Raw genomic sequence first — 25,730 nt, forward strand, 5'->3', positions numbered from 1 at the left:
CAAAGAGTGGTTAACAATAGAACCACCTCCATCCACTAAAACCCATGTGAATTGTACAGCTGAGAACTGTCTTTATTACATCCTTTAGTCCATTAACTTCATTCACTTTAGTCCCCTTACTGCTTCTTCATCTGTCCTACTTCTGTTCTTTTACTCCTGATCTTACATCCATCCCTTTATGATGTTGTTTCACTCCTCCCTCCTGGTGGCTTCAGATTTTTATAATTCTCCTTGTCCTTACTTTGACACTTTTTTTTCGCCCTTCCATTCCATTTCTTTTGTCCTCAGGCCTCTTTTCTACCTTTCCTACTCTTTCTAATTAACTACTTACTACCTACTCAATTCCGGTGTATTTGGTAGTACTTGCCTTCGCTGTATTCCCTCTTCTCAATCCCACTCTCTTTTTCTTCTCACTGTTCACCTATTGTCATCTTGATCTATGGGAGCTTTCACTTCAAGGCTCTTGAGAGAGCAGTTATTTGGACAAACCCATATAGCCACATAATTAGTATATAAGTTTTGCTACCAGTTAACTTCATCATCTAATATCTTTCCCTTCTCATTCATCATTTATGCAGCTTTCTGTCAACTGCTTAACTCCTAATTCTTACTGACAGTCCACCCTCAGTCTAGACCATCACACATATCTTTTCACAGCATTAACAGAATTAGAGAGAGGGGGTGAGGAGGAGATAATGTTTCTTTCTCTTAGTAATAGAAAGAGAGAGAGAGAGAGAGAGAGAGTTGGAAAGGCCAATAAATTTTAACTGTACTCACCAACAACTTAGCTCCTTATTTTTAAGATTAATTGTGATCAATAAACTGCTTCCTCAACTGACAATGGAAAGGAGGGCAGTGAATATGGACATTGCAGCATTTATAGATAACTCTGAAACTTTTGCTAAATTATGTTGAAGTAGTGCAGGTAGTAACATTGGACACAAACATATGTGTGTTTTGAGGATTAATAAACTCACCTTGTAAACATCATAAAACCCAATAATTCTGTCAAATGTACTGTAAAGATCATTCAGAAAATCGACAACCTGAAACAGTAAAGAGTAGGTTCATTCAATAGCGTATTTCTTGACAAAATTATTACATTGCACATGTTGTAAGTGTTATTGTAACTTGTTCCTTGTGTATTTTGTTTAAAAGTGGAATCATGCACAATATTGCTTATGCCTCACTCTCACCTCTATGAACTGATATTACATGAATTTCATGTGATTTTAATTGTATAAAGTTCTACAGGTACAATGAAATATCATACGTATTTTGTCATGCATAAGAAGCCCCACTGTTCACCCTACCAAATATAAATTCTATCTAACAATTAAGTGAAGTGGTATGGAAAGTCCTTGATGGGATAAAAATAATGGGGGGAGGGGGTAAAGGTAACAGCTCACTGAATAGTTGAGGTGCTATATCGTCTATAGGCACATAAAAGGAATGAGGGCGTTACTCACTTTCAGATGAATTCTCTTCATAGACATAAAGCGAACACACATACACTTGCAAAGGTACAGTGTTGTTTGTGGCTACACTGTGTAAGCACTACAGCTCAACAGAGGTGAGGAACTGTGGTGGGTTGAATGGACGAGGGTAGAAAGAAGGCAGGAAGAAGGAGGGAAGGTTTGCGAACTGTGGGTGACAGCAGGAAGGGAAAGGCAGCAGGCTCACAGAATAGTAATGTGGCAACAGCAACCTCCTCCAAGCCATAATAGGGGGGAGTTATGTGAAGTGCACAGTGATGTGGAGAAGTAGACTGGGAGGAGGGGGGGGGGAGGGGGGCAGAAGAGGGAAAGATTATGGAGAGGTCAGTATGAGTGCAAAATGAGTGAAGTTATGGACATGTGGTGGGGTGATGGTTGTTCTGGGGCAAGGGCTAGCAAAGACTGTTACCAGGAAAATTACGAGATCGAAAGATGTGTGTTACATGGACAAATCCCTGTGTTATTCAAGGAAGCTAGTGTTGGCAGAGGGGGAGAGGTCAGATAGTATGGACTGTGAAAGAAGAACCAATGAAATCATGTATGTTGTTCTCATCAACTGTGTGGACAACTCCCCCCTAGGGAACAGTTTTGCAGTGACCCTTCATCTGGATGGACAGCTTGTTGGTTGTCATACACACATAAAATGCTGTACACAAGACACAGCAAAGCTGGTATATGATATGACTCCTTTTACAGTTGGCCAGTTATGTGACATGTCAGAGGTATAGTACATATACACACACATGTACCTGCATGCCTACACTGCCCTGGCAGACTACACTCTGCTGGCTTTGCAGCTCAGTGAATGCGTACGGAGTGTCAGATGAAGGGATGAGGAGAGGAAGGAAATGAAGAGAAGGAAGGCAGATTGGGTAAGGGTGGCTGATGGTTCAGCAGAAGAAGCAGCATCAATCCCATCAACCAGCCCACCCTTTCCAAATCCTCTCTTCTGCTCCTAACCTCCTTTCTGCCCCATCTTTCCACCAGACATACCTCCCTCTACCTGCAATGCTGGCACAATGAAGCCACCTGGGTTGCCGTAGCTGTGCAGATGTATGTGTGTGCATGTTTAGTCTATAGCTCTGAAGGAAGGAAGATTCACCCAAAAGATAGCAATGTTACAACATACTGTACAAATGTGTAAGCAAACAATCTGAGTGTGCTGTTAAATATATATATACACACACACACACACACACACACACACACACACACACACACACACACACACACACACGCACAAACTGATGAAAACAAATTGAAACACCAAGAAGAAGTTGTGTGACGTAAATGAGAATTGTAGAGCATGTTTCTACATCTGAAAGATGATTTGTATTCAAATTTTACTCCAGATTCTTAAGAATGGTGTTAGCAGTGTCACTCTGAGGACACAAATCAGGTTTGCTTTAAATACATGCTGTAACATTCATGAGTTTTACTTACCTATGAGATTGGACATTTGCTTTTAAGATGACAAAGACTCCATTATCAATACCTCATGAGTTTGAACAAGGTCCTGTAATAGGGCTACAAGAAGCTGAATGTTCCTTCCGCGATATTGTTGTAGAAAGACTTGACAGTGGCTACTGAACATGACTGCTGGCAGCGGTAGTCATGAGAGTGTATCGTTGCAAGAAGACTGGGCTTCAGACAGTCAAGTGGCATGCACTAAAGATAGGAAAGACCATCTTGTTTAAACTCTGACTCTGGTTAATTGTACTGCATCTGCTGCAGCAGTTTGAGCACCAATTGACTCTGGTAAATTGTACTGCATCTGCTGCAGCAGTTTGAGCAGCAATTGGCACCTAGTGACATAATGAACCATTACAAATTGGTTGCTTCAAGGAAAGTTCCAATCTAAATGCCATGTAACATGCGTTTCACTGAGCCCAAACCAGTGCTATTTACAACTTCAGTTGTGTCAAGCAAGGGCTCACTGGAGGGCAGGATGGAGGTCTGCTGCATTCTCTAATGAAAGCTGGTTCTGCCTCAGTGTCAGTGATAGCCGTCTGTTGGTAAGGAGGCGGCCAGCTGGGGGCCTGCAGCCATCCATGCTAGACTCACTGGGTGTATGCCTGGAGTTATTGTCTATGGTGCAATTTTGTATGACAGCAGGAGCACTCTCATGGTTATCCCACACACCCTGATTGCAAAATTGTATATTACTCTGGTGACTTGACCAATTGTGCTGCATGGCTACACTGTCCTGGCAGACTACACTCTGCTGGCTTTGCAGCTCAGTAAATGTGTAGGGAGTGTCAGATGAAGGGATGAGGAGAGGAAGGAAATGAGGAGAAGGAAGACAGACTAGGTAATGGTGGCTGATGGCTGGGCGGAAGAAGCAGCATCAATCCCATCAACCAGCCATCCTTTCCAAATCCTCTCTTCTGTTCCTAACCTCCTTTCTACCCCATTTTTCCACCATGACTTGATGCCCATAAAGAAAATAACAACATCAATGAAAATACCGGTTGAGAATGCCTGCATTGTGTGATTTGTGTACACTGCTTAAAGCAATAGTCTGTTTAATTAAGACTTTGCTAATTTCCTTCCTCAGCCTTTCCCAATCTGAGCTTGTTCTTGTCGTTTAATGACCTAGTCATTGACAGAATGGCTAACACTAACCTTCTTTCTTCCACATGTTGATTTTATTCACAACTGGCACCCAACTGTGTGTAAAATAATTACACACATCATTTCATTTAGTGTGCGACCATTAATATCTCTCTCTGTCCTCAGTAGTTCACATAAGATAAGATTTCATGCTGATTTGAATGAGTAGCATCCATGGTTCATTTAGCATCTAGACAGTGTTTAGTATGATTGAGATTGGCCTTTTTATTATATTTGTGTAATCAATATTAGTAGCATCATCAAATTCAAAAGATGCTGTGTCAGAAATACCATCATAGCTAGAAGGATGATTGCTTGTTAGAGACACTTTCTTTTTATTTTGTGTTTCTCAAGGCAATTGACATTGACAGTGACAGGGAGTGTTTTCCAATAGGTTAAAATTTGCCCACATGCCATTGCTCTACATAGTGTTGACTTGTTTCCTTGGCCTGCTCGATTACCAGATCTGTCTCCAGTTGTGCTCATATGGAACATCATCAGACGTCATCCACAACCAGCATTAACCATCCTTGTGTTGACTGACCAAGTGTGACAGGCACGGAACTCCATCCCACAAACTAAAAGTGGGGACCTGTACAACACAATGTATGCATGTTTGTGATATGTATTCGGCACATTTGTTGCCAAATATCGCATGGGACATTCGCATGTTGGATGTGCATGTGATGAAAATGAACACTTTTACCTGGTGTGAGGTGGGACCGTGGGCAGTTGCCTGCAGGTGAGAATGGCACTTGCTGAAGGAGCCACTGGTGGATTGAGGAAGGTTCAGGTCAAGAGTGTGGCTGAGAACAAAGCACAGAATTCGCATGAAACAGAAGCTTTATTCTTACAAAATAAATTACCTTGTACATTCTGCATGCATGCATGGTTAAAAATAAAAGAGAAGTGCTATAGCCTTTTATATACAGAAACTGCATACACGCGTTTACTTACTGAAGAAAGAAAGGAAACAGAAGTTGTTCAGCACAAGGCATTTTTACATCCCATTGCTGCACTGCCGTCGATTTTTGTGTAGAAATATGGTTTTAATAATCAATTGGCCTTTTAGTCTACTTCTTTGTTTGTTTATAAGTAGTCCTGTTTTCGAAAATATTCTGTCACTGGGAACAGAACTTGCAGGTATTGCAAGATATTTTTTTGCCACGACAGCTAGACCTGGGTAACTGTTTTCATTTTTTTCCCAGTAGTGTAAAGGATTATCTGTGCGTTGTAGGTATGGTTATTCCAAATATCGTTGTACCTCCAGGTCTATGCTATCACAACCACTTTTCATTAGATTTTTATTGGAAACCTCTTCATCAAAAGAAGCCCATAAGGAACTACTGACGTTTTGTACGAAATGGTACTCATGGCTAGTGTTGTTAGCAGCCGAATGAGTAGATCGTACGGTCTCTACCATGTTCACTCTGCAATCAGGTTTACAACGGCATGTTTTGAATGAATGGGATTCGTAAATGGTAATATTTCGAATCTTGGGTTGAGAACTGTGGCAACGGCATGTACTTTGTTTGTTTCTATTAATCCTAGCCGGGCTGTTAGTAAGTTGTGCAGATATTGCTGTAGCTCTTGCGCTGTCGTGGTAGCCCACTTCCCATTGCATACGGTTAGCTGTCTGATTATTGGAATAGATTTCGAAAGAGAGGTATAGTTTTCAGTTGAGATTTCACTTGTTACCACTTCAAATGGCTCCAGTACACATAAACATTCGCTCAAAATTCGCCACTTGTCAGCTGTGAGGTTCTCTACACCTGAATACAAAGATGATGAACAGGCTGCAATGCATTCCTTTTGCTCCACTAGATGTTTTAGCATATAAAACATACTATTCCATCGGGTTTCGGTTTCCTGACTCAATTTATGAACAGGTTTTTTCATTAGATCCTGGATCTCATGGAGTTTTTCATTAGCGTTGCAACTTGTTCTAAAAGAGCTAACATTGTTTTCTCGCCTTTTCCCGCATAAAGCTAACATAGTTTTCTCGCCTTTTCCCGCATTATGCAGAGCTCACTGCTGCTGTTCAAAGAACTTTTCACAACTAAATTGATGGTGTGTGCTAAACAAGGCACATGTTACATATCTATGTTGCCACTGCGAATAAGTTGTACGGCTGCCGTCACGTTACTGGTGTTGTCAGTTGTGATGCTTACAACTTTGTTTTCAATGTTCCATTTTGAAATCACGTTATCTAACGCCTCCCTAATATTTAGCACTGTATGCTTTTCCGGGAAACGGAATGTCTCGAGAGCTAAAGCTTTCAGGCACTAATTAGTGTTAATGAAATGACCAATTACAGCAATATATGTGTCACTATTGAGTGAGGTCCAAATATTGGTCATTAAAGAAACAGAAGTACAGTCTTCCACGGCCAAGTCTCTGTTTATGGTAATCGTCCTCAATCATGAGGAGCAAATTTTTTCGATTTGGTATCGAGTATTGTGGGTCCAAAAAAACGTCGAAAACCAGTTTCCTCGATGACTGAAAGCGGTTGAAAATCGTCTGTTATCATGGCCATTAGTGTTTTCATCAAGCTGTTGTTGCCGTTTACTTCCTTCTATGAAGAGAAACGTAAGATTTAGATCAGTGCTCCTGCAAGGGGATATGTTATGCTCAACAACTAGTCCAATACAATTAAATATCGTATCGTGCAAAAGCTAGGATAGTAAATGTTTGATTTTGGGGTATGTTGTATGTTATCAGAGTGCGATTAAAAAATCAATGCTTTTTAAGTGTGGCGGACCGCTTAGGACACTGTCCGAACTTTTGCACGGAATCCACCTTTTGTACCATATGTACCTGGATAGATATTTTGTCTGCCTCGCACTATTGGAAGAATGAGCCTCTGTATCCACGGATGTCACTGCATTCTTTTATTGCTCGATAAATTGTGCAGTTTAATATGTCTAATGATGCCCGTCGTATTTTTTGATACGTTATGGAAATTTTTACGACAAATGTTGCAAGTAATGTTATCTCCATCCTCCGTAAAGTATTGCCAGCAACATGATGTTCATTTTCGAGTTTCCATATTGATTTGAACAACAACTTTACTCGATTGAAACCTGAGACATACTAGTTACGAGCACAGAGAGCAGCGAGCATGTTTGTCTAGCGGCGGCATTCAATTCATAAAACAACAGCAGCGCGGCATATGTTGTCGCAGCAAACTGGCGCGCAGTGGCACATGCCGCCGAGCTGTTTCTCGTGAGCTTCTCGAGAATTGCTTGAGAACTAAAGGCTCGAGGAATTCTCGGTGTGCTTGAATCGCCGCGCCTCGCCATCCCATCACTATCTGCTAGCACACAAGAACATGAGGCACAATGCCACATGCAGCAGTTAGTTGTGGCACACGTCCCACACTGGAGGGAATTGTGGTGAGAACTGTTGTATTACTCACTGAGTTTTACCCTTTGATGAAGTCCTGTGTTCAGTAATTATTAAGTGAGAGTGCACAATAACTGACAGTTCAGTTCTTGTGGCCATGTCCAGAAGATCAAATGCTGTTTGATGGGTGTTATTGTTATTGTTTTTGGGCTTCCAGGTGTACCAACATTCTCCATTCTGATTGAGCAAGGCAGTGTTCTTGTTTAGCACTTCTGCCTGTGTTACGCAGTGACAACTGATAAACCAGTTTCCAATTTTGTTGGCCATTAAATAAGTGGCATGTTATATTGGTGTGGTAGCTTGCTGCAAGGATTAGCGACTATTCCAACACCAGGTAGCCCCACCCCCAGTGTATTGGACAACTGGTAACTGGCTTGATAATTCTGGCACTGCACTTGTGGCAGTTACAGGGGCAGGAGGAAATGAGCAGAGAGATAGAGGACGAGATGGGTAGAGGAGGAGTTGTGTGCAATATATGTACATATGTCACATGTGCTGATAAGAATCATGTAGCTCCCCTTGGGGAGGGGTGACATGGATGTGGATGGAAATTGGGGGGGGGGGGGGAGGGGGAGGGGGAGAGATAAACACAGAGAGGGGAGAGGAGGAGATGAACAGATACAGAGGGGTGAGTAAGAGATGGTCAGACACAGAGGGGGGAAGAAGAGAATGGGCAAAGACAATGAGGAGTGGATGAATAGTCACACAGGAAGGAGGAGGAGATGAACAGAGGGGGAGGAAGAGATGGACAGAGAGAGGGAAGAGGGATGTGAGCAATATATGTGACATACACATAAGCGGGCAATGCTGTGAGTAAAAATCTAGTATCTGATAAACTTTTTAAACACACCTCTTCACAAAAGAAATGAGAAAGCTTGAATTGCCAAGGTACTACTTGATCATGGCATTTCAGTGCTAAACAGTTTTTTAACTTTGAATTGTGTCCTAATGCTCAGCCATGTTTTATTAAAGTAATCAATTTAGTGAAAGTGGACAAACCTTTTCTACAGGTGTGTTCTTGTTATTTGACAGAACCCACAAACAGTGAAGCTACACATCCTCATGGAAAATAAAGTGCTAAAATGTTCTGAACAGTGGAAGAAATGAATGCTTCCAAGAGTGGCCTCAGATGGATCAGACTCTGAAGGGAAACATCATTTGTAGGGTAAGGATCTTAATTCTTTCAAAATTGTCTTCTCTGAAGCTCTACTTATGTTTTAATAGATACTGGTAGTAAATCCACCAATGATATTTAAATTGCAGTCACTGAACATTTATTTTGGTTCTCCACTGTATGTGAGTGGTCAGTCTATCTGACTGTGATGCAGTGCTCCTGGGTCAGTTTCCAGCACTATCCATGAATTTTTGTTTGGGGGACTGGAAGTGTGTGCACTCAACTCAAACAGAGGTTCTAGATGAATGAATGACATGAAGCAGCTCCAAAGTCTGGAAACCTGACAATGTCTGGGAGCAGTGTCGCCACACTACGTCTCTCTGTACTCCGTCCAAAAAACATCATTTGGCAGAGGATGACATGTTAGCTAATCTGATCAGAGCTGTGAGTTTCTCAGTGCCTGATCATAAAGATCGATTCTTGCTCTCATCCCCCCCCCCCCCTCCTCCCAAACCAATCATTGTTTTCATTTTGATATATAGACTGATCATCTTCCAAAATACAGTGTTCATACAGGTCAGTACTGTACCCTCCATGAGACTCCAATTGGTTTATTGTATATTACACGACTGGAAATTTACAACAATTTTTCCTCTTGACACCACTTAACTAGTGGCTGTGAACTGATGAAATGTCAATGAAGATTTGGTACACCTGATTGTAGTGTCCTGTGGCTCGGCAATGATTCAATGTGAATGTTCACTGCTAAATGTTCTATGTCAATAGAGCTGACTGTATAACCCTTTAAGTCTATATTCAGTGACCCACAGTGAAGTGTGTGGCAGAGGGTACTTCCCAATGTACCAAATAGTAAAGTTTCTTTTTCCTTTCCATTCACATATTCTCATTGTCATTTTTTCTCATTGTCAAGTTGAAATATTTCATAAGTGTCATTCTGCGTCTCTTGCACTGTAGTCATCTTTTTGAGCTTATCAGGTACTGTGCCTCCTCATTTATGTAGAAAATCACACACATGCAAATTATCACCCACATTCCAGAATGAGATTTTCACTCTGCAGCGGAGTGTGTGCTGAAATGAAACTTCCTGGCAGATTAAAACTGTGTACCCGACCGAGACTCGAACTCGGGACCTTTGCCTTTCGCGGGCAAGTGCTCTACCATCTGAGCTACCGAAGCACGACTCACGCCCGGTACTCACAGCTTTACTTCTGCCAGTATCTCGTCTCCTACCTTCCAAACTTTACAGAAGCTCTCCTGCGAACCTTGCAGAACTAGCACTCCTGAAAGAAAGGATATAGCGGAGACATGGCTTAGCCACAGCCTGGGGGATGTTTCCAGAATGAGATTTTCACTCTGCAGCGGGGTGTGCGCTGATATGAAACTTCCTGGCAGATTAAAACTGTGTACCCGACCGAGACTCGAACTCGGGACCTTTGCCTTTCGCGGGCAAGTGCTCTACCATCTGAGCTACCGAAGCACGACTCACGCCCGGTACTCACAGCTTTACTTCTGCCAGTATCTCGTCTCCTACCTTCCAAACTTTACAGAAGCTCTCCTGCGAACCTTGCAGAACTAGCACTCCTGAAAGAAAGGATATAGCGGAGACATGGCTTAGCCACAGCCTGGGGGATGTTTCCAGAATGAGATTTTCACTCTGCAGCGGAGTGTGCGCTGATATGAAACTTCCTGGCAGATTAAAACTGTGTGCCCGACCGAGACTCGAACTCGGGACCTTTGCCTTTCGCAGGCAAGTGCTCTACCATCTGAGCTACCGAAGCACCCACATTGTTTGCATAACATCACAAAAATACATATGTAAAGGCTGCGTTTGACAGAGAGGATAAATTCTCGGACATGTGTCTTGCTCAGCATGAAAAAATACATAATGGGCACTGTGCTTAAACCAAAAACATCTGAGCCATGAAAAGTGAGTGAAGGTTTCAACTAGCACTACTAGTGGCCAAATGAAACATTCTAAATGGTTTGACAAAGGTGTCACAACAATAACAAAACCTTATATGTGCAGTAGAGACAATTTCGGAATTATTGTGACTGATATTGATTTGTTTATTCGAGTAAACCTAGTAACTCCCATTCAGCCAACACACTGACTGGAGCATGGCAGTGGCAGGAGATAGGGCACAAACTGTTCCAACTTTTTACACATTTACTCATTCAAATCCACTGAGTGTAGAGTGACCTGGTGCCAAGAAACTTAACCACATTATGGTTATAAACACTACTTGATGTCCAATGCCCTGCCAGTGTCATTTTGTGTCAGTTTTTTCTTCAGACTTTTTTTATAAAGCACAAATTGTGGGAAAATTATGGAATATGTTGACGCAAAATCAGGTGTGAATCAACATTGTGGACATGCAAAATTGGATAGGAGTGATAAAAAAAAGTCATAAACAGTGGGAAAAACATTAATTCTGGGAATGTAAAATTGGGGTTGTATTGTAGTAAAATCCCTGTGGGACTGATAAGCTGTGAGCAGTAGTATGTTCCTAATTTAATACTAAATCTTAAAACTCTGTAATTAGGGTTTCGCAGGATAGCAGGCAAATGTCTCCAAGCTTGTACCAATCCATATATTTCAGTATCTCCATGATTTTTATCCTTGGATCAAATGAACCTGTGATTGATAGTGGTGCACTTTGTATACATTCAATGTCTTCTGTTAATCATATGTAGAAGAGCCCCAAGTTCCTTGTAGACCCATAGTATTTTCCCAGTATCATAACAATGACTTAAAATTTACCATCTGGTTTACTTAAACCAACCCTATGTGATTGTGCCATTCAATATTCCTGCAAATAAATGCACCTGGATATATGTATGAGATGACTGATTCCAGTTGCAATGCATTAATACTTAAGTCATAGCTTGCTACATTCTTTCCTTTTGTGAAGTGCACAGTTTTACATTTCTGAAAATTTAAAGCAAGTTGCAAATTATTGTACCTTTAGCAGGTCACTAACATACAATATGAACACCAAAGGCTCCAAACACACTTGCCACTGTGAAGAAATAATGTATCCATCTGGTTTCCAGGATGTCATGTCAGAAAAATGATAGTTGGGTTTTGCATAGCTGACATTTATGGAATTCATGTCTCCTGGCATGGAGGAGGTCATTCCGTTCCAGATACCTCATCATGTTTGGGCTCAGAATATGTCATCAGATTCTACAACAAATGGATCTCAAAGATATTGGATGGTAGCCTTGTGATTCATTTCTCATACTCACCAGTCTGTCCTGCGCTTTCTTTCAAACTACTTGGTGTGGTATTTTTTTGGGTAGAATCTAAAATATGTCATGGTTAATGGAGGGGCTAACTCTATCACAAACTGTGTTAGTATCCTATGCGACTCATCGAAATTTGTTCAGTTTTGGCAACTTCAGCTATTTCTCAATGCCACAGACAGTACAGTCTGCTTACAAAGAGATGAATGATGGCAGTGAAGTGATGGTTATCATCTCTTGAGGAGTGACGAAGTGTTTCTTACACAGTCATGGGCATTCCACTCCTTCTCACAGGGGGCCAACATCTCTCTTGTGAATAAATGTTTGACCATCACAGAACCCCAGCCCTTGAAGCACTACTTCCCTTTTCATGCTGCAAATGTATCATTCTGCTACTCTTTTTCCTCTCAGTCTTTCCATCAGATGGTCACCTTGGTATCAGTTGTGCCTGGACATGGTTTGTGGATTTGGATTCTCATTTTCTTCCCTCCCAGCATTCTGCAACTTTTCATTTTTAGTTATATGGTCCCCTTCTTGGCCTTGACTCACTGCTCCTTTTCCAAATTTTACAGTGCAGTGCGAATCATGCACGGAAGGTTACCCAACACACAGTGTATATCCATCTCTTGGGCCTTCCTTCTTTCCATCCTTCCTTTCTTAAAAAGGTACTATGCCCAAAGCCTAGCATGTAGCCATTCCATTGTGGGGAGGAGGAGGCATTTGTCAAGTACCTATCTGCACAATGGTAGCCTTCTGACCGTCCAGGGATCGTACTGTTGGTGCCTGAGCTGGAAACTCTCCACGCAAGCCAAGTAGTACGTGTTCTTCATGTTTGGGGTATAGGGACTTCATGCAATGGTAACTATTGTTGTGGCTGGATGGCACATGTGGAGAGAGCCCCTGCTCAGAGTGGGTGGTACCATGGTGGAAGATTCCCACATGAAGCAAATTACACTTTCTTCTGCTGGTGGCCACAAGGCTGCAGCAGTCACTTCAGATAGGAAAGATTACTGTAATGCAGGAGATACGACCCCATGAAATTTCCTTCCCTTGTTATGCTGTGGGAAAAGGGACAAGCCAGATGTCTGGGAGTGAAATACATCACAAAACAGTTGGTCTGTACTTGGAATGGTTGGGATGCTTTAACTGCAATGAAACCATAATTTTTTGTAGAAAACATTTAAGATAAATATGGGGAAGTTGGGTCTCAGGAGAAAATGCAATATGGTTCATTATTAATTAAAATTTCCTGTGCTGCCTAATCTACAGCTCTCCAGGCATATGATCCTATAGGTGACATACCTGTGACCACTGCCCCACAAAAAACTTTGAAAATTGTCCAAAGAATCATCTTCCACAGATATCTTATGTGCCAAGCACATGAGATACTCGAGACTAATCTCCAGTGGTTAGGTACACATTTTATCAGATGTATACAAAAAAGGCCCATGAATAATCATATGGATACAGGAGCCTTTTAAAGGAATGTACCCCTGGAAAAGGTTAAGGTCATAGAGTACAGGCATGATGTGAAACTGTAAGTCCCATTGTCAATGAGGTGCCTCAGATGTTTTATCCTTTGGGTGTATGTTGTCCCACTGCAAGGCAGACCCAAAATGCACTAACTGTGGACAAAAACTCCATGAAGGTAGCCCTTGTGAACATTCACATTTGTGTGTCAGCTGCATGGAATATCACCCTCCACACTTGCATTTTTCCCAGTTTCCAAGAAAGAACAGAAAATACAGGAATACAAATGTACTAATAATTTGCTGTGCACTGATGCACAGAAGAAATATCAATGCCTACACCTTATGGCTATGATGATCAATAACACAAACATCATGACAATCCCCCCCGCTTCAACCCTCCCCAAACCAGATCCCCCACCAATCTCCTGTCCCATGGTACCTTATTTAGGAATCACTTCCTGCACCAGGCTGGAGAAGCGTTCTCCTTCTTCTGCATCTACCAGTGACGAGGCTCCCCCTTGAGATAACTGTCCCTGCAACCTTCAGCTTGGAGGTCCAACACCAAATGATGGCTGAGGATCCCAGGGCTGTCGCTGCACTCAATGTGGATAGCCACTTGAATGAACCTCCAGCTCCTAAGGGTATGAAAGAAAAGAAGAATAAGAATTGGGACAAGGCTCATCTGGTGCCCCCGGTGGTGCCAGATCCTTCCACACAGTCAGATTCTGAGCCAATGCTTATGGATGTGGTTCCATCCCCACTGGTGACAGGCAGTGATGCTGTGGTGTGTCTGACCCTCCTGGCCACCAGTCATGAGATCATTCAGTGGAATTGTAATGGGTACTACTGTCACATGCCAGAACTACAATGCCTTATTGCCTCTTCTTCTGCAGTTTGCACTGCTCTCCGATGAACACATTTCACTGGTGACCATTATTTAATGCTCTATGGTCATCATTTATTCTATCGAACCATGCTGGTCCTGAGAGGTTATCTAGAGGGGTCTATACTTTGGTTTGCGCGGATGTTGTTTGTGAATGGATTCCCCCTTGAGCCTCATTGGAGGCAACAGCATTACAGTTGCAAACGACTTCAGTGATTACCATTTGCAACATTTACTTACCTCCAGGCAGGCTGAATTGACAACATTAAAGAAACAACTTCCCCCCACCCCCTTTCCTCCTGCATGGGGACTTCAATGCACACTGTCACTTGTAAGGGAGGAGTACCACTTTGTCTGGTAGGGGTCTTCCAATTAATCAGTTCCTCACAGACCGTCATCTGTGCCTCATCAATAATAGTTCTCCTACCCACTTCAGTGTTGCCCATGGCATCTTTTCTGCTATCACTCAAACGATTTCTTCCCCTAATGTTGTAGCTTGGATACATTGGTCACTAATGATTACCTTTGTGACAATGGCCACTTTCTGGTGAACCTTTTATTTCCTTTCCACTGCCAGGCAGACTGACTACCACATTGGGCACTTCACAGAGCCAAATGGCCTTTATGTGCCTCTGCCGTTACATTTGCTGCCTCTCTGTTGGGTTGTCTTGATGAGGCTGTGCAATGGATCTCAGACACAATCATCTGCACCTCTGGAACTGGAATTCCCCTTTCTACAGCTCCCTCCCCCCTACCCCTCAAACCATTGGCTAGTGCCATGATGGACCAAAGATACAGCAATACCTATTCAGGAATGCCAACAACCACAGCAATGACTCAAATGACATCCTTCGCAGACCAACCTTATCACTTTTAAGCAATTTCTGCTAAGGCTACCCTATCTAATCAAATGCAGAAAGGAGGACAGCCGGGATTGTTACATCCCATCTCTGGGGGTGTATGCCTCTTGACCTCAGATGTGGTTCAAGCTCTGTGGTCATATGGGCTGCCAACATTCAACCGCTGTTCCTGGTCTTGTTCTATAGGGTTGTCTTTGGACTGATTCATTGGTTCTTACATAACACCTTGCGATCCAGTTAGTGACAGCATCAGTATCCTCTTCCTTACCACCTACTTTTCTACTGCAGAAGTGACAAGTTGAGGTCATCCACCTATGTTTCACTCCCCACCAAGTTGAATCCTATGATGAATCCTTCACTTATTGGGAACTAATTCAACTGTTGCCTTGACCCATGACACAGCCCCAGGCCCTGATATGATTCACAATCAGATCATCGAATACCTGAACATTCCCCAAAGGCTACATCTCCTCACGATCTTCAATTGTCTTTCACTCCAAGGTGCTTTCCCTTAGAATGATGAGATAGCGTAGTTGTCCCAACCCTTAAGCCAGGAAAGAACCCAATGTCTCTCAACAGTTACCGACTGATTAGACTGTCCAACATATTCATTCAGCCGCCTGAATGATGGTTGCTCACAGAATATGCTTGGTTCTCAAATCTCAGGGCCTTTTGCAGCTCTATCAGTATGATTTCTAGAAGAGACTATCCACAAGTGACCATCTGATTACGTTGTAAACAAGCAATCTGACAGGCGTTTCCTAAGTGGCAACACCTTGTTGCCGTTTGTTTTGACCTGCATTAGGTGTATGATGCCTATTGACATCATCAAATTTTCACCCTCCATGACTGAGGGTTTTGAGGCCCTCTATCAACTTTTATCCTTCAGTTTTTATCCCACTGGTTGTTCTGTGTGAGAGTCAGCACTTTACTCAGCTCTTAACAAGTCCAAGAGAATGGCATTCCATGGGGCTTTATGCTGAATGTTACTCTTTTCCTCTTCACCATTAACAGGTTAGTTACCTCTGTTGGGCCACTTACACCTCATCATTGTACAAGGTATGTTCACAAAGTAAGTGTACTGTGACCATAACAGGCTGTGGTTTCCCAATTTTTGAGGGTTGGCGACACTGAATGGTAGAGGAGGATCTCCTGACCAGATTGAGCACTGCAGGAACATAAAAGTACATAAACTGACATTGCAGTGTCCAGTTAAGTGAAAGTCGGCCGGTGTGGCCGTGTGGTTCTAGGCGCTACAGTCTGGAACCGCGAGACCGCTATGGTCGCAGGTTCGAATCTTGCCTCAGGCATGGATTTGTGTGAAGTCATTAGGTTAAAGTAGTTCTAAGTTCTAAGGGACTGATGACCTCAGAAGATAAGTCGCATAGTTCTCAAAGCCAGTTAAGTGAAAGGTGTTGGCAAGAAATCCCACCAAGTGTGAGCCACATACTGTGATCTGCTTCCTACTTGCCAAAGGAATAACATTTACCAAAATTGCCTCGCAAATCAAAATGGTTTATGTTGAAGGTGTCATGAAAGGAATGAGTGTGTAAGTGGTGTACGGAGTTTAGTGGAGTCAGAACAAATGTTCATGATGGATGAAATTTCTGTGATGTTTCCACTAATCCCCAAAACTTTCGTATTCAAATCACTCACAGGAATACTGGGATACCAGAAACTGTGCACAAGATGGGTCCCAAAACAGCTGAAATACCACACAAGTCAATATTGCTTGCTAGTCTCTTGAGCGACCTGAATTCGAAGGTCAAGATTTTCTATTATGACTGGAGATGAAACACAGGTGGCTCATTACACACCTGAGACAGAAGGACAGAGTCACTGTGGCATCACACCAACTCCCCATTTACCAAAAAAAATTCAAAACCGTAATATCGGGCAAAAAAGTCATGGCCTCAGTGTTATCAGACTGAAAATGCTTTTATCAGACTGAAAATTCATCATTTTGGTCGAGTTCTACCTCAGGGGGAGATGATCAATGGACAATGAGATTGTGAGACCCTATAAGAAATCAAAAAGTGCATCGAAAACAAAAGGAGGGGAATGCTGACCAGGGGAGTATGCTTGTTGCATGACAATGCCCATCCTGACACAAGGCACACTTGGACTCATTTGGTTGGGATGTTTTGAACCACCTCCCATATTCCCCTGACTTGGTGTCCCCAGATTATCATACAATGTGGAGATGGAGTTGGCAAGAGGGTTCTTCAAGGTGGGCATAAAGAAGCTTGTACCACTCCTCACCACATGCACTACACACAATGGTGATTATGTGGAAAAAGTCAAAAAGTGTATCAACAATATCCTCTATTTTTCAAATACACTTTTCCTAAAAAATATAAAAATCTAGTACACTTACTTTCTGAACATGCCTCATACGTCAACAATTTTTGCAATGCCTCATACGTCAACAATTTTTGCATTTGGTACAGCTCCCACTTGGTAGCCTCTGATGAACACCAGTTCCAAGGTGCCATTTGGCAGGCCTTTACATGGGCTCTTTCCCATGGCTTCCACTTTTCTCTTACAAAAATGTGGGTACTGCATTTCTACCATTGTATGATGGCCCATCGTGATTGGGAACTCTACTTAGGTACTCAGTGCTTGAGTGTTGAACCACATTCCCATTTCTTGGGCCTCCTTTCTTATAAAAAGCTGACCTGGCAGCTCCATATTCGTCACCTGGAGACTAGCTGCATGCAGAATCATAACACTGTCTGCTTCTTTGTTCGCACATCTTGGGATGCAGATCATGTTACTCTTATCCATATTCACCGGCCCCTGGAGTATGAATGCCAAGTATAAGGCTCAGCGTGTCCCTCAGTCCAACATCAAGGCATGCATTTGGCCATTGGTGCCTTTCTGACTAGATCCATAGACAGTCTCCTTTCCAAAGTAGGGGTCTTCCCCCTTCAAATTCAATGGTACCAGTTGTTGATATCCTATGTAATCACCATTCAACAGGTCCCTGATAATTCCACATATCCCACTCTCTTTACATACAAGGGGTGCCGTCCTCCTGATACCAACCCTCACGTGTGTGTACCGGTTGGAATGCACCCCACCTCTCTCTACTAAGATCTCCATCCACCTCCCTGGCTAATGCTCCTCACTTTTTCTCACACAGTCCCCTTTGGATGGTGTCCAGGTCACAGTTAGGACCAATCTCTTCCAAGGCCTTTCAGAATCTGTAACATCCAGTTCTTCAATATTCCAGGACGATACCTCTTACACCAATGGCTCTAAAACTATAGCTCTGCTGAGCTATGTTTTTATATCACCTACCTATATGGAAAAGCCATTTGCTGCCAGCAACATGTAGTGTGTTTATAGCAGAGGTGACAGCCATTAGCAAAACCCTCCATTTTACTTAACAGGCCCCTCTTGGCCTTGTTTCAATATGTACTGACTCAGTAACCAGTCTCCAGGCTATTGACTGATGCTATTCTTGCCACTCTTTGGTCTCCGCTACTGATTACCTTCTCATTGACGTTCGTCTTATGCTCATTTGTCTTTCTCTGGATCCCACATCATGTGCGTATCCGGGTCAGTGAACTGACTGACCATTTGGCTAGAGGAGCACTTACTCACTCCCCATTCACTTTGGTGACCCCAAGAGTGTATGTGATCTCCACTCACATGGAAATGGAACATTTGGTGGGCTGCTGCACCATCTAATAACTCCACAAAATTGAGGAGACTACTGCAGCATGGAGCTCTTTATTCTGTTTCTCCCACAAGGACTAAACAGTCCTGTGTCATCTCCACATCGGTCATACCACATTAACCCATAGTTTTCTTTTGTGTAACACTCCACCTCCATGATGTGGTTGTGGAGCCTTACAGAAATAGCTCACATCTTGATGGAATCTATTCTCTTTTTGGCCCTCCACGATAAGTAGAACTTCCAGATTCATTGGTTCTAACACTGGTGGATGATTCGTGGATGACTGAACTAGTTCTCAGTTTTCTCTGTGAAAGTGATTTTTAGTCTTGGTTATAAGGCATTATTATATCTCCAGAACAGAGTCAGGGTGTTTGGGGGTGGGGTCTGTCCTGCTATATGATCTGTCTTTGGATGCCCTGACCCTACTTCCCTGATCAGGCTACTCTTTCATCCCTGTTTTACTCTTCACTTTTAAATTCAGTTTTCCTCCTTTCTACCACACCAAATTTTCTATTCTGGGTATCACACTTTGTTGAATAGTGGGCACTCTTGACTGTGATGGATCAGGGATAGCTCAGCAGTGAGTGGGACATTTCCTGTCACGTGCAAGCCCCAGGGATGGCCACTGCTGACTTCACTATCTACTTTCTTGCTTTTATTACTGACGGTATAAAAAATGTCCAATATGTTTCTCGCATTCTCACTTTTACTGTTATGAGTTTCATGAATAAACAGAAAACGTTCCTCGGTGGACATCTCTACTTCCTGAGGCACCACTCTTGGACCAAGGAACTGATGACATCATTGTTTGGTCCCTTAAACCCCCCACTCCCAACACTTATTTTTGGTGCAGATTATTCTTGCCAGTGTGCAGAAACTTTAACCTGCACTAACTGCACTAAAGGAAAATGTCAACTGGACTTGAAGTAATACATCTCTGAGGAACATTTTGTTGTCCACAGGATTCACATGGAAAGAAGTACAGAATAAAGAAGTCTTTAGTGCTAAAGCATAGAGACATTATTGACTGGCAGTCATGTTTTACTGTAGAAATTAACCTTATTCAGGAAGCAGCCACAGAAATAGGCTATCTTAATTAAACTTGGATGGGAAATGGTGGCAGATCGATGATGCTGTTGGCACTATGGGATGGGGAACCTCCCCTAAAAGTCTTCTTATTGGAAGTCTTGGATCGAGGACTCAACTCAAATTCTGGGCTACATCTACAGTTGGTGGCTAAAATGGTCAAATGAATTCTGAAAATTTTGAAAAGTGGTTTGCAAATATGCTTCTCCCAAATCTCCCTCAAAAGGTAGTAATTGTAATGGACAATGCTCCATATCTTAACACACAGATGGACAAAATACCCACAAGGTATGATACGAAAGAGACAATGTTGCAGTGGCTGCAAAGTATATGAGTTACCTGCAATGAGAGCATGAGGAAGCACATAGACCTGCCAAAATGTCATATGTGGTTGATAAAATGGTTAAAAAGAGAAAGGTCACACCATTGTCCACCTGCTGGCCATGGAATTAGCACTTTAAAAATGGAAAAGGTTGGTTAGGGAGCACAACATTTCAGGCAACATGTCCAGTGATAATCTGTTTAGACTGTCGTTGAATTCCATGTGTTTGTTACTGTTGACAACTGGGGAGGTTAACTGCAGGAAGGTCGAACAACTGTAAGAAAATTGTTGGTGGTGTGATGGTATTACCAAGCTCACAACAGATAAAATTATTATTGATACAGCTGAATTGGATAGTAGCAAAGGGAATTAAGAATTACTACATGTGAGGAGTAGAATGAGGCTGACTGAGTGATTTTTGTGTACTTACAATTCAGCATTATGTAGGTTAATAAATGTTTGAAATTTTAATATTCAGCAATAGAGACCATAACAGGGGATCATAAAACCTAATCGTTGTAAGGAGATGATGATGATCTTAACATTCTTTTTTTTGCCACGCTGTAATTATTACAACTGGCTCTTCTTAATTTCAAATTGTCTATGAGAACGTACATGGAGTTAGTAGCAACAAACACCATCATTCAACATGAAACTGTAAGCTTTTGTTACACCTCTGTCTCCATTCTTACTTTTGTAGATGTGCAATAGATAACAGCTGACAGCTGCCAATAGATGGCACTGTCAATGCCACTTGGAGCATAAATTGATGTGTGAGTTCCAAGTGTAGGGCTAGCATTGCTTGATGCAAGCATGGCTAATACCCCCTTCCCACAACCCCCTCACGTTTCGGCAGCCTGTGCGCTGGGAGTCAGCAGGTGGAGTTTCCTTCCTGTGGTTCCTGCACCCCACCTCCCCTCCCGCCTCCTCAAAATTTGTTCATGTCATTTTAAACAGACTGTAATACCTTTCTCATACATCTTCACAATGAAAAATAATTTAACTGTAGCTGTACTTATTGATTTCCCTTTGTAAAGGTACATTCAAAAACAGAGTTCAGCAGTTGTGATGTTCACTTTGCTACACGTAATTTCAGTTCCCTTGTCATCCACAAGTGTCTGGACAGTAACTCTGGTGCTACAGACAGCCCCTTTTATGTGAAAAGAATTTCCTTGGGTTTTGTGGGTGGTCTTTCAGTAATTTTCTGTTTTATTAGTTACTGTAGGATTCATGCATTTCCCTATTGACAGCCAAATGTGTTTCATTTAGCATCTCATACCTTTCATACCTCTTTGTTTTGCACCTATTTATGCACCTGTTGCTGTTTCTTTAGAAGTTTGTGTACAGGAACTGTATACCATGGAGGGTGCCTCCCACCAATTATAGTAAACAAGCCACAGCTCTTCTACATACTCCTAGTTTGAACTAAATATCTCAAGTTCTTCCATGAGAGATGATGTCTTCAACAAATCTATAAATTTTTTACTGGTTTTAATGGCTCTTTGTACTTTGTTAATCAATGTTTCTAGAACCATTTTATGGTCACTAATACATTTCAGCTTGGATGTCCCGAGATAGGGTCTATTTGTTGCTTAATTATCCCAATCGATTGTTGGGTGATTACATCACCTCCAATGATAACAGCATGATTGGAAAAAATACATAATAGGGAGCTGAGATTTTCTCTGAAGGTTTCAGTGACATCTGGGGATGAGTCAGTTGGTTAGTTTCCTGTTTCATGAATCAATCACACAATAAATCATAATGACGCGGAATGAGTCATTTTACATTCACATCACAAATTAATTTGTAAATATGGCTATAAACTGAACAGTTATAAGAATTTTCTTTAATATATTGATTTGAGTTAGTAATTCCTACCTACCACCTTTTACACATTACAATAAAGCAAATTATTCTGCAGAATAGGAGGAATTGTGAAGGGAAAACTTTTTTCAGTTTCTTTCAAAATTCTACTTTGCTGTCTGTCAGACATTTCATATTGCTGGGTAAGTGGTCAAAAATTTTAGTTGCACCATTGCACACCCTTTTTGTGCTAAAGACAGTCTTAATGTAAAGTAATGAATGTAATTTTTCTTCTGGTATTGTAGTTATGTACATCATTCCTCCCTTTGAATTGCAGTGGATTATTTACAACACACTGCTTGACGAATTAAAATAATATGCTGTGAAGGAATAGTCAAAATGCCCCACTCCTTACATAGAGGTCTATACGGTGATAGTGGGTGAACACCACATATTACTCTCACAGCATGTTTTTGAGCAATGAAGACTTTCTTTCTTAAAGAGTTGCCCTAGAACATTATTCTATGTGAAATTATCGAATGAAAATGTGCAAAACATGTCACCTTACAGATTTGTCTCTCCCCAAGATTTACAATGATTCTAAGTGTCATTGTGGCTGAACTAAGCTTTTTTTTTTTTTTTTTTTTTTTTTTTTTTTTTTTTTTTTTTTTTTTTTAACCTTCTAGTGGGAGAACCATTTTTTATGATGTGAGTGGGCACACGGCGTAATTTGTACACTCGTAAAGAATAGTTATCTTTATGTTAGCAAGGTAAATATCTATGGGCAGAATCACAGTTTATCTCAGTTTAATTAAACAATGATAAAATAAACTTACATTATATGAGATAAATCACTGTTTACTTAAACAATAATTTAAATAATATTTCATTATATCAACCTATAGCCACGTACAAGTGTTACGCCACAGTAATGTCCCACTCAAAGCATTAAATACCACAGCTGCATCAAATCCCAGTCAGAAACTTACTTGATTGGTAATTATCTTGTAGGTAACTTCCTCATTGGGGGACTGTGCCACTAGCTTGGAATTTGGGTCACTTTCTAGCACACAATGTAATTTCTTTTTTTGACTAGTTCACAATTTATTTTATATTACTGCTGCTCACTTGGACATATGACAGCACAACTGAGTACTGTGTTAGCTGAAGCAATAATGAAGGAACAGGTACAGGTTCACAGTTGTAAATCAACAATGGAATGGGACAAGACAATGTTATTTGTGATTGACACACTTTATACACAGGGACCTTTGGTTAAGGGTTAATGGTTCCAAAATGTGCTTTTTCTAGTTTAAATGCTCATCAGCGAAGACACCTAAAATTTTTGAAGCATATTATTTCCTCACCATGTGTTACAGTTATCATTGGTGTAATACCCCTAGATTTGCAGAACCAAGTATGTTGTGTCTTTTTAGTACCAAGAGTGAGATCATTGGCAGAAAACCAATCAATGACACTTTTGTTCACCATTTCTTCTATTGCAGTGTGTATGCTTTGATTGAGTACAATATTAGTGTCATCTGCAAAAAGAATTAATTCTCCTTGTTTTCTATTAGATGTAAGATCATTTATATATACGAAGAACAATAGCAAACACAAGACTGAGCCTTGGGGAACCCCATATGTGATACCTCCCCAGTCAGAGGAAACTCCCGTTGTTACATTGTTTCAATTTCAAAGTACAACTTTCAGCATTCTTTTGGTTATATATGGCATTATCCATTGGTTGACTAGACCATCAGTCCCATGAAACCTCAGTTTATCTAAAAATATTGTGATTGACATAGTCAAATGCCTTATACAGATCACAGAAAATGTCAATTGGTACTCCCCCCCCCCTCTCTCTCTCTCTCTCTCTCTCTCGTGCTTGTAAAATTTGGTGGTCGACAGAACGACCCCACTAGAAGCTGATACTCGCCCTGGATACTGAGTCTTGACAAAACATTCTGGCATGCAGCTGAAATCTCTACCTTTGTGGAACTGGTTCTTGTCTACTGCAACAAGTACTGCACCTCCATTTTGTAGTAGCACGTCCTTCCCACACTTATATATACATATATAAAATAGAGGGAAACATTCCACGTGGGAAAAATATATTTAAAAACAAAGATGAAGTGACTTACCAAACGAAAGCGCTGGCACGTCGATAGACACACAAACAAACACAAACATACAAACAAAATTCTAGCTTTCGCAACCAGCGGTTGCTTCGTCAGGAAAGAGAGAAGGAGAGGGAAAGACGAAAGGATGTGGGTTTTAAGGGAGAGGGTAAGGAGTCATTCCAACTTGCTCTTCAATATATCCTCTCTTCCCGTTATCCTCCAGGCCTCAATCTCTGCTAATTTCAAGTTGCCGCCACTCATACCTCACCTGTCATTCAACATCATCTTTGCCTCTGCACTTCCGCCTCGACTGACATCTCTGCCCAAACTCTTTGTCTTTAAATATGTCTGCTTGTGTCTGTAAATGTGTGGATGGATATGTGTGTGTGTGCGAGTGTATACCCGTCCTTTTTTCCCCCTACGGTAAGTCTTTCCGCTCCCGAGATTGGAATGACTCCTTACCCTCTCCCTTAAAACCCACATCCTTTCGTCTTTCCCTCTCCTTCCCTCTTTCCTGATGAGGCAACAGTTTGTTGCGAAAGCTTGAATTTTGTGTGTATGTTTGTGTTTGTTTGTGTGTCTGTCGACCTGCCAGCACTTTCATTTGGTAAGTCACATCATCTTTGTTTTTAGATATATTTTTCCTACGTGGAATGTTATCCCAAAAATGTCACTGCTGTCAATTTTGGGTTTTATCAAGCTTCCTGTACCTAGTATTTATAAGCTCTATCGTTTGAGAAGTTTTCAAACCCTGGAACTTTGTTAGAAATGCTTTGGCAGTTTATTCTGTAGAACACTGCATGAAATGTATTCTTTTACAGTCATATTACAATTTTTTATTTTTTTTTTGTGGTGGGGGGGGGGGGGGGAGATTATGGGCGCTGGAAGTGCATTTTCATGTGTAAAAAATATCTGTTTTGCAAAGTGGTCTGAATTCCGCATTTTGTTGTATGTGCCTAAGTAACAGACTGGGTAGTTCGATTAGAGTAGGCCAAGGGCACGCTATCAGAATACTGCCTAATACCATGACAGAAGCTTAACTGATTGGTAACTTTCTTTTGTTTATTTACACCAAATTGGCATTTGAATATTTTAATGAGTTATCAATATTTTGGTGATGCAACTCAGACACAAATGCCTGCAGTCTGAGTAAACTGAAGCTACACTTTCCTTTTCAACTTTCCTTTCCATAATATTGTTACATTCCATCTTGGATTTTTGTTTGTAAATCAAAATAACATAGAGACATTGGTGTTGGGGCTGATAAGGACAGATATGGATTGAGGATGACAAAATTCAGGAAAGCTAAAGGTTTTGAGCCCTCTGTCACTAGTGTTATCAACTAGTATATGTGAGGAACCCAAGAGAATGATAGGGGCAGGTGAAGTCTTGCATCAGTGACATGGAAAAAAGGCTACCAGAAAAAGCAAAGATAAGCTAATTCTTCAGGCAATTGGTACAACAAACACAACGTTAATTCGCCCAGCTTGAAATCCAGTATTAGTAAGCTTCTCTGGCAGCTCGGGCTGCAATGCAACTGTCACACAGAATGGAAGCAGCAATCTGAAGGTGCCACAGAAGGGGAAGGAATAGCAGGA

At 41.5% G+C, this 25,730-nt stretch overlaps 1 protein-coding gene across 1 annotated transcript in view; it reads right to left on the reverse strand.

The window, feature by feature from the left end:
• Positions 1–25,730, reverse strand: part of LOC126482223 (atrial natriuretic peptide receptor 1) — a 1,286,869-nt gene that overhangs the window by 108,673 nt on the left and 1,152,466 nt on the right. The window contains exon 20 of the mRNA XM_050106202.1: positions 978–1,046. Within this exon, the coding sequence (XP_049962159.1) occupies positions 978–1,046 (69 nt within the window). The remainder of the gene's footprint in view (positions 1–977; positions 1,047–25,730) is intronic.

This window comes from Schistocerca serialis, chromosome 5 (assembly GCF_023864345.2).
Source record: "Schistocerca serialis cubense isolate TAMUIC-IGC-003099 chromosome 5, iqSchSeri2.2, whole genome shotgun sequence".
In the NCBI taxonomy this organism is placed as follows: domain Eukaryota; kingdom Metazoa; phylum Arthropoda; class Insecta; order Orthoptera; family Acrididae; genus Schistocerca; species Schistocerca serialis.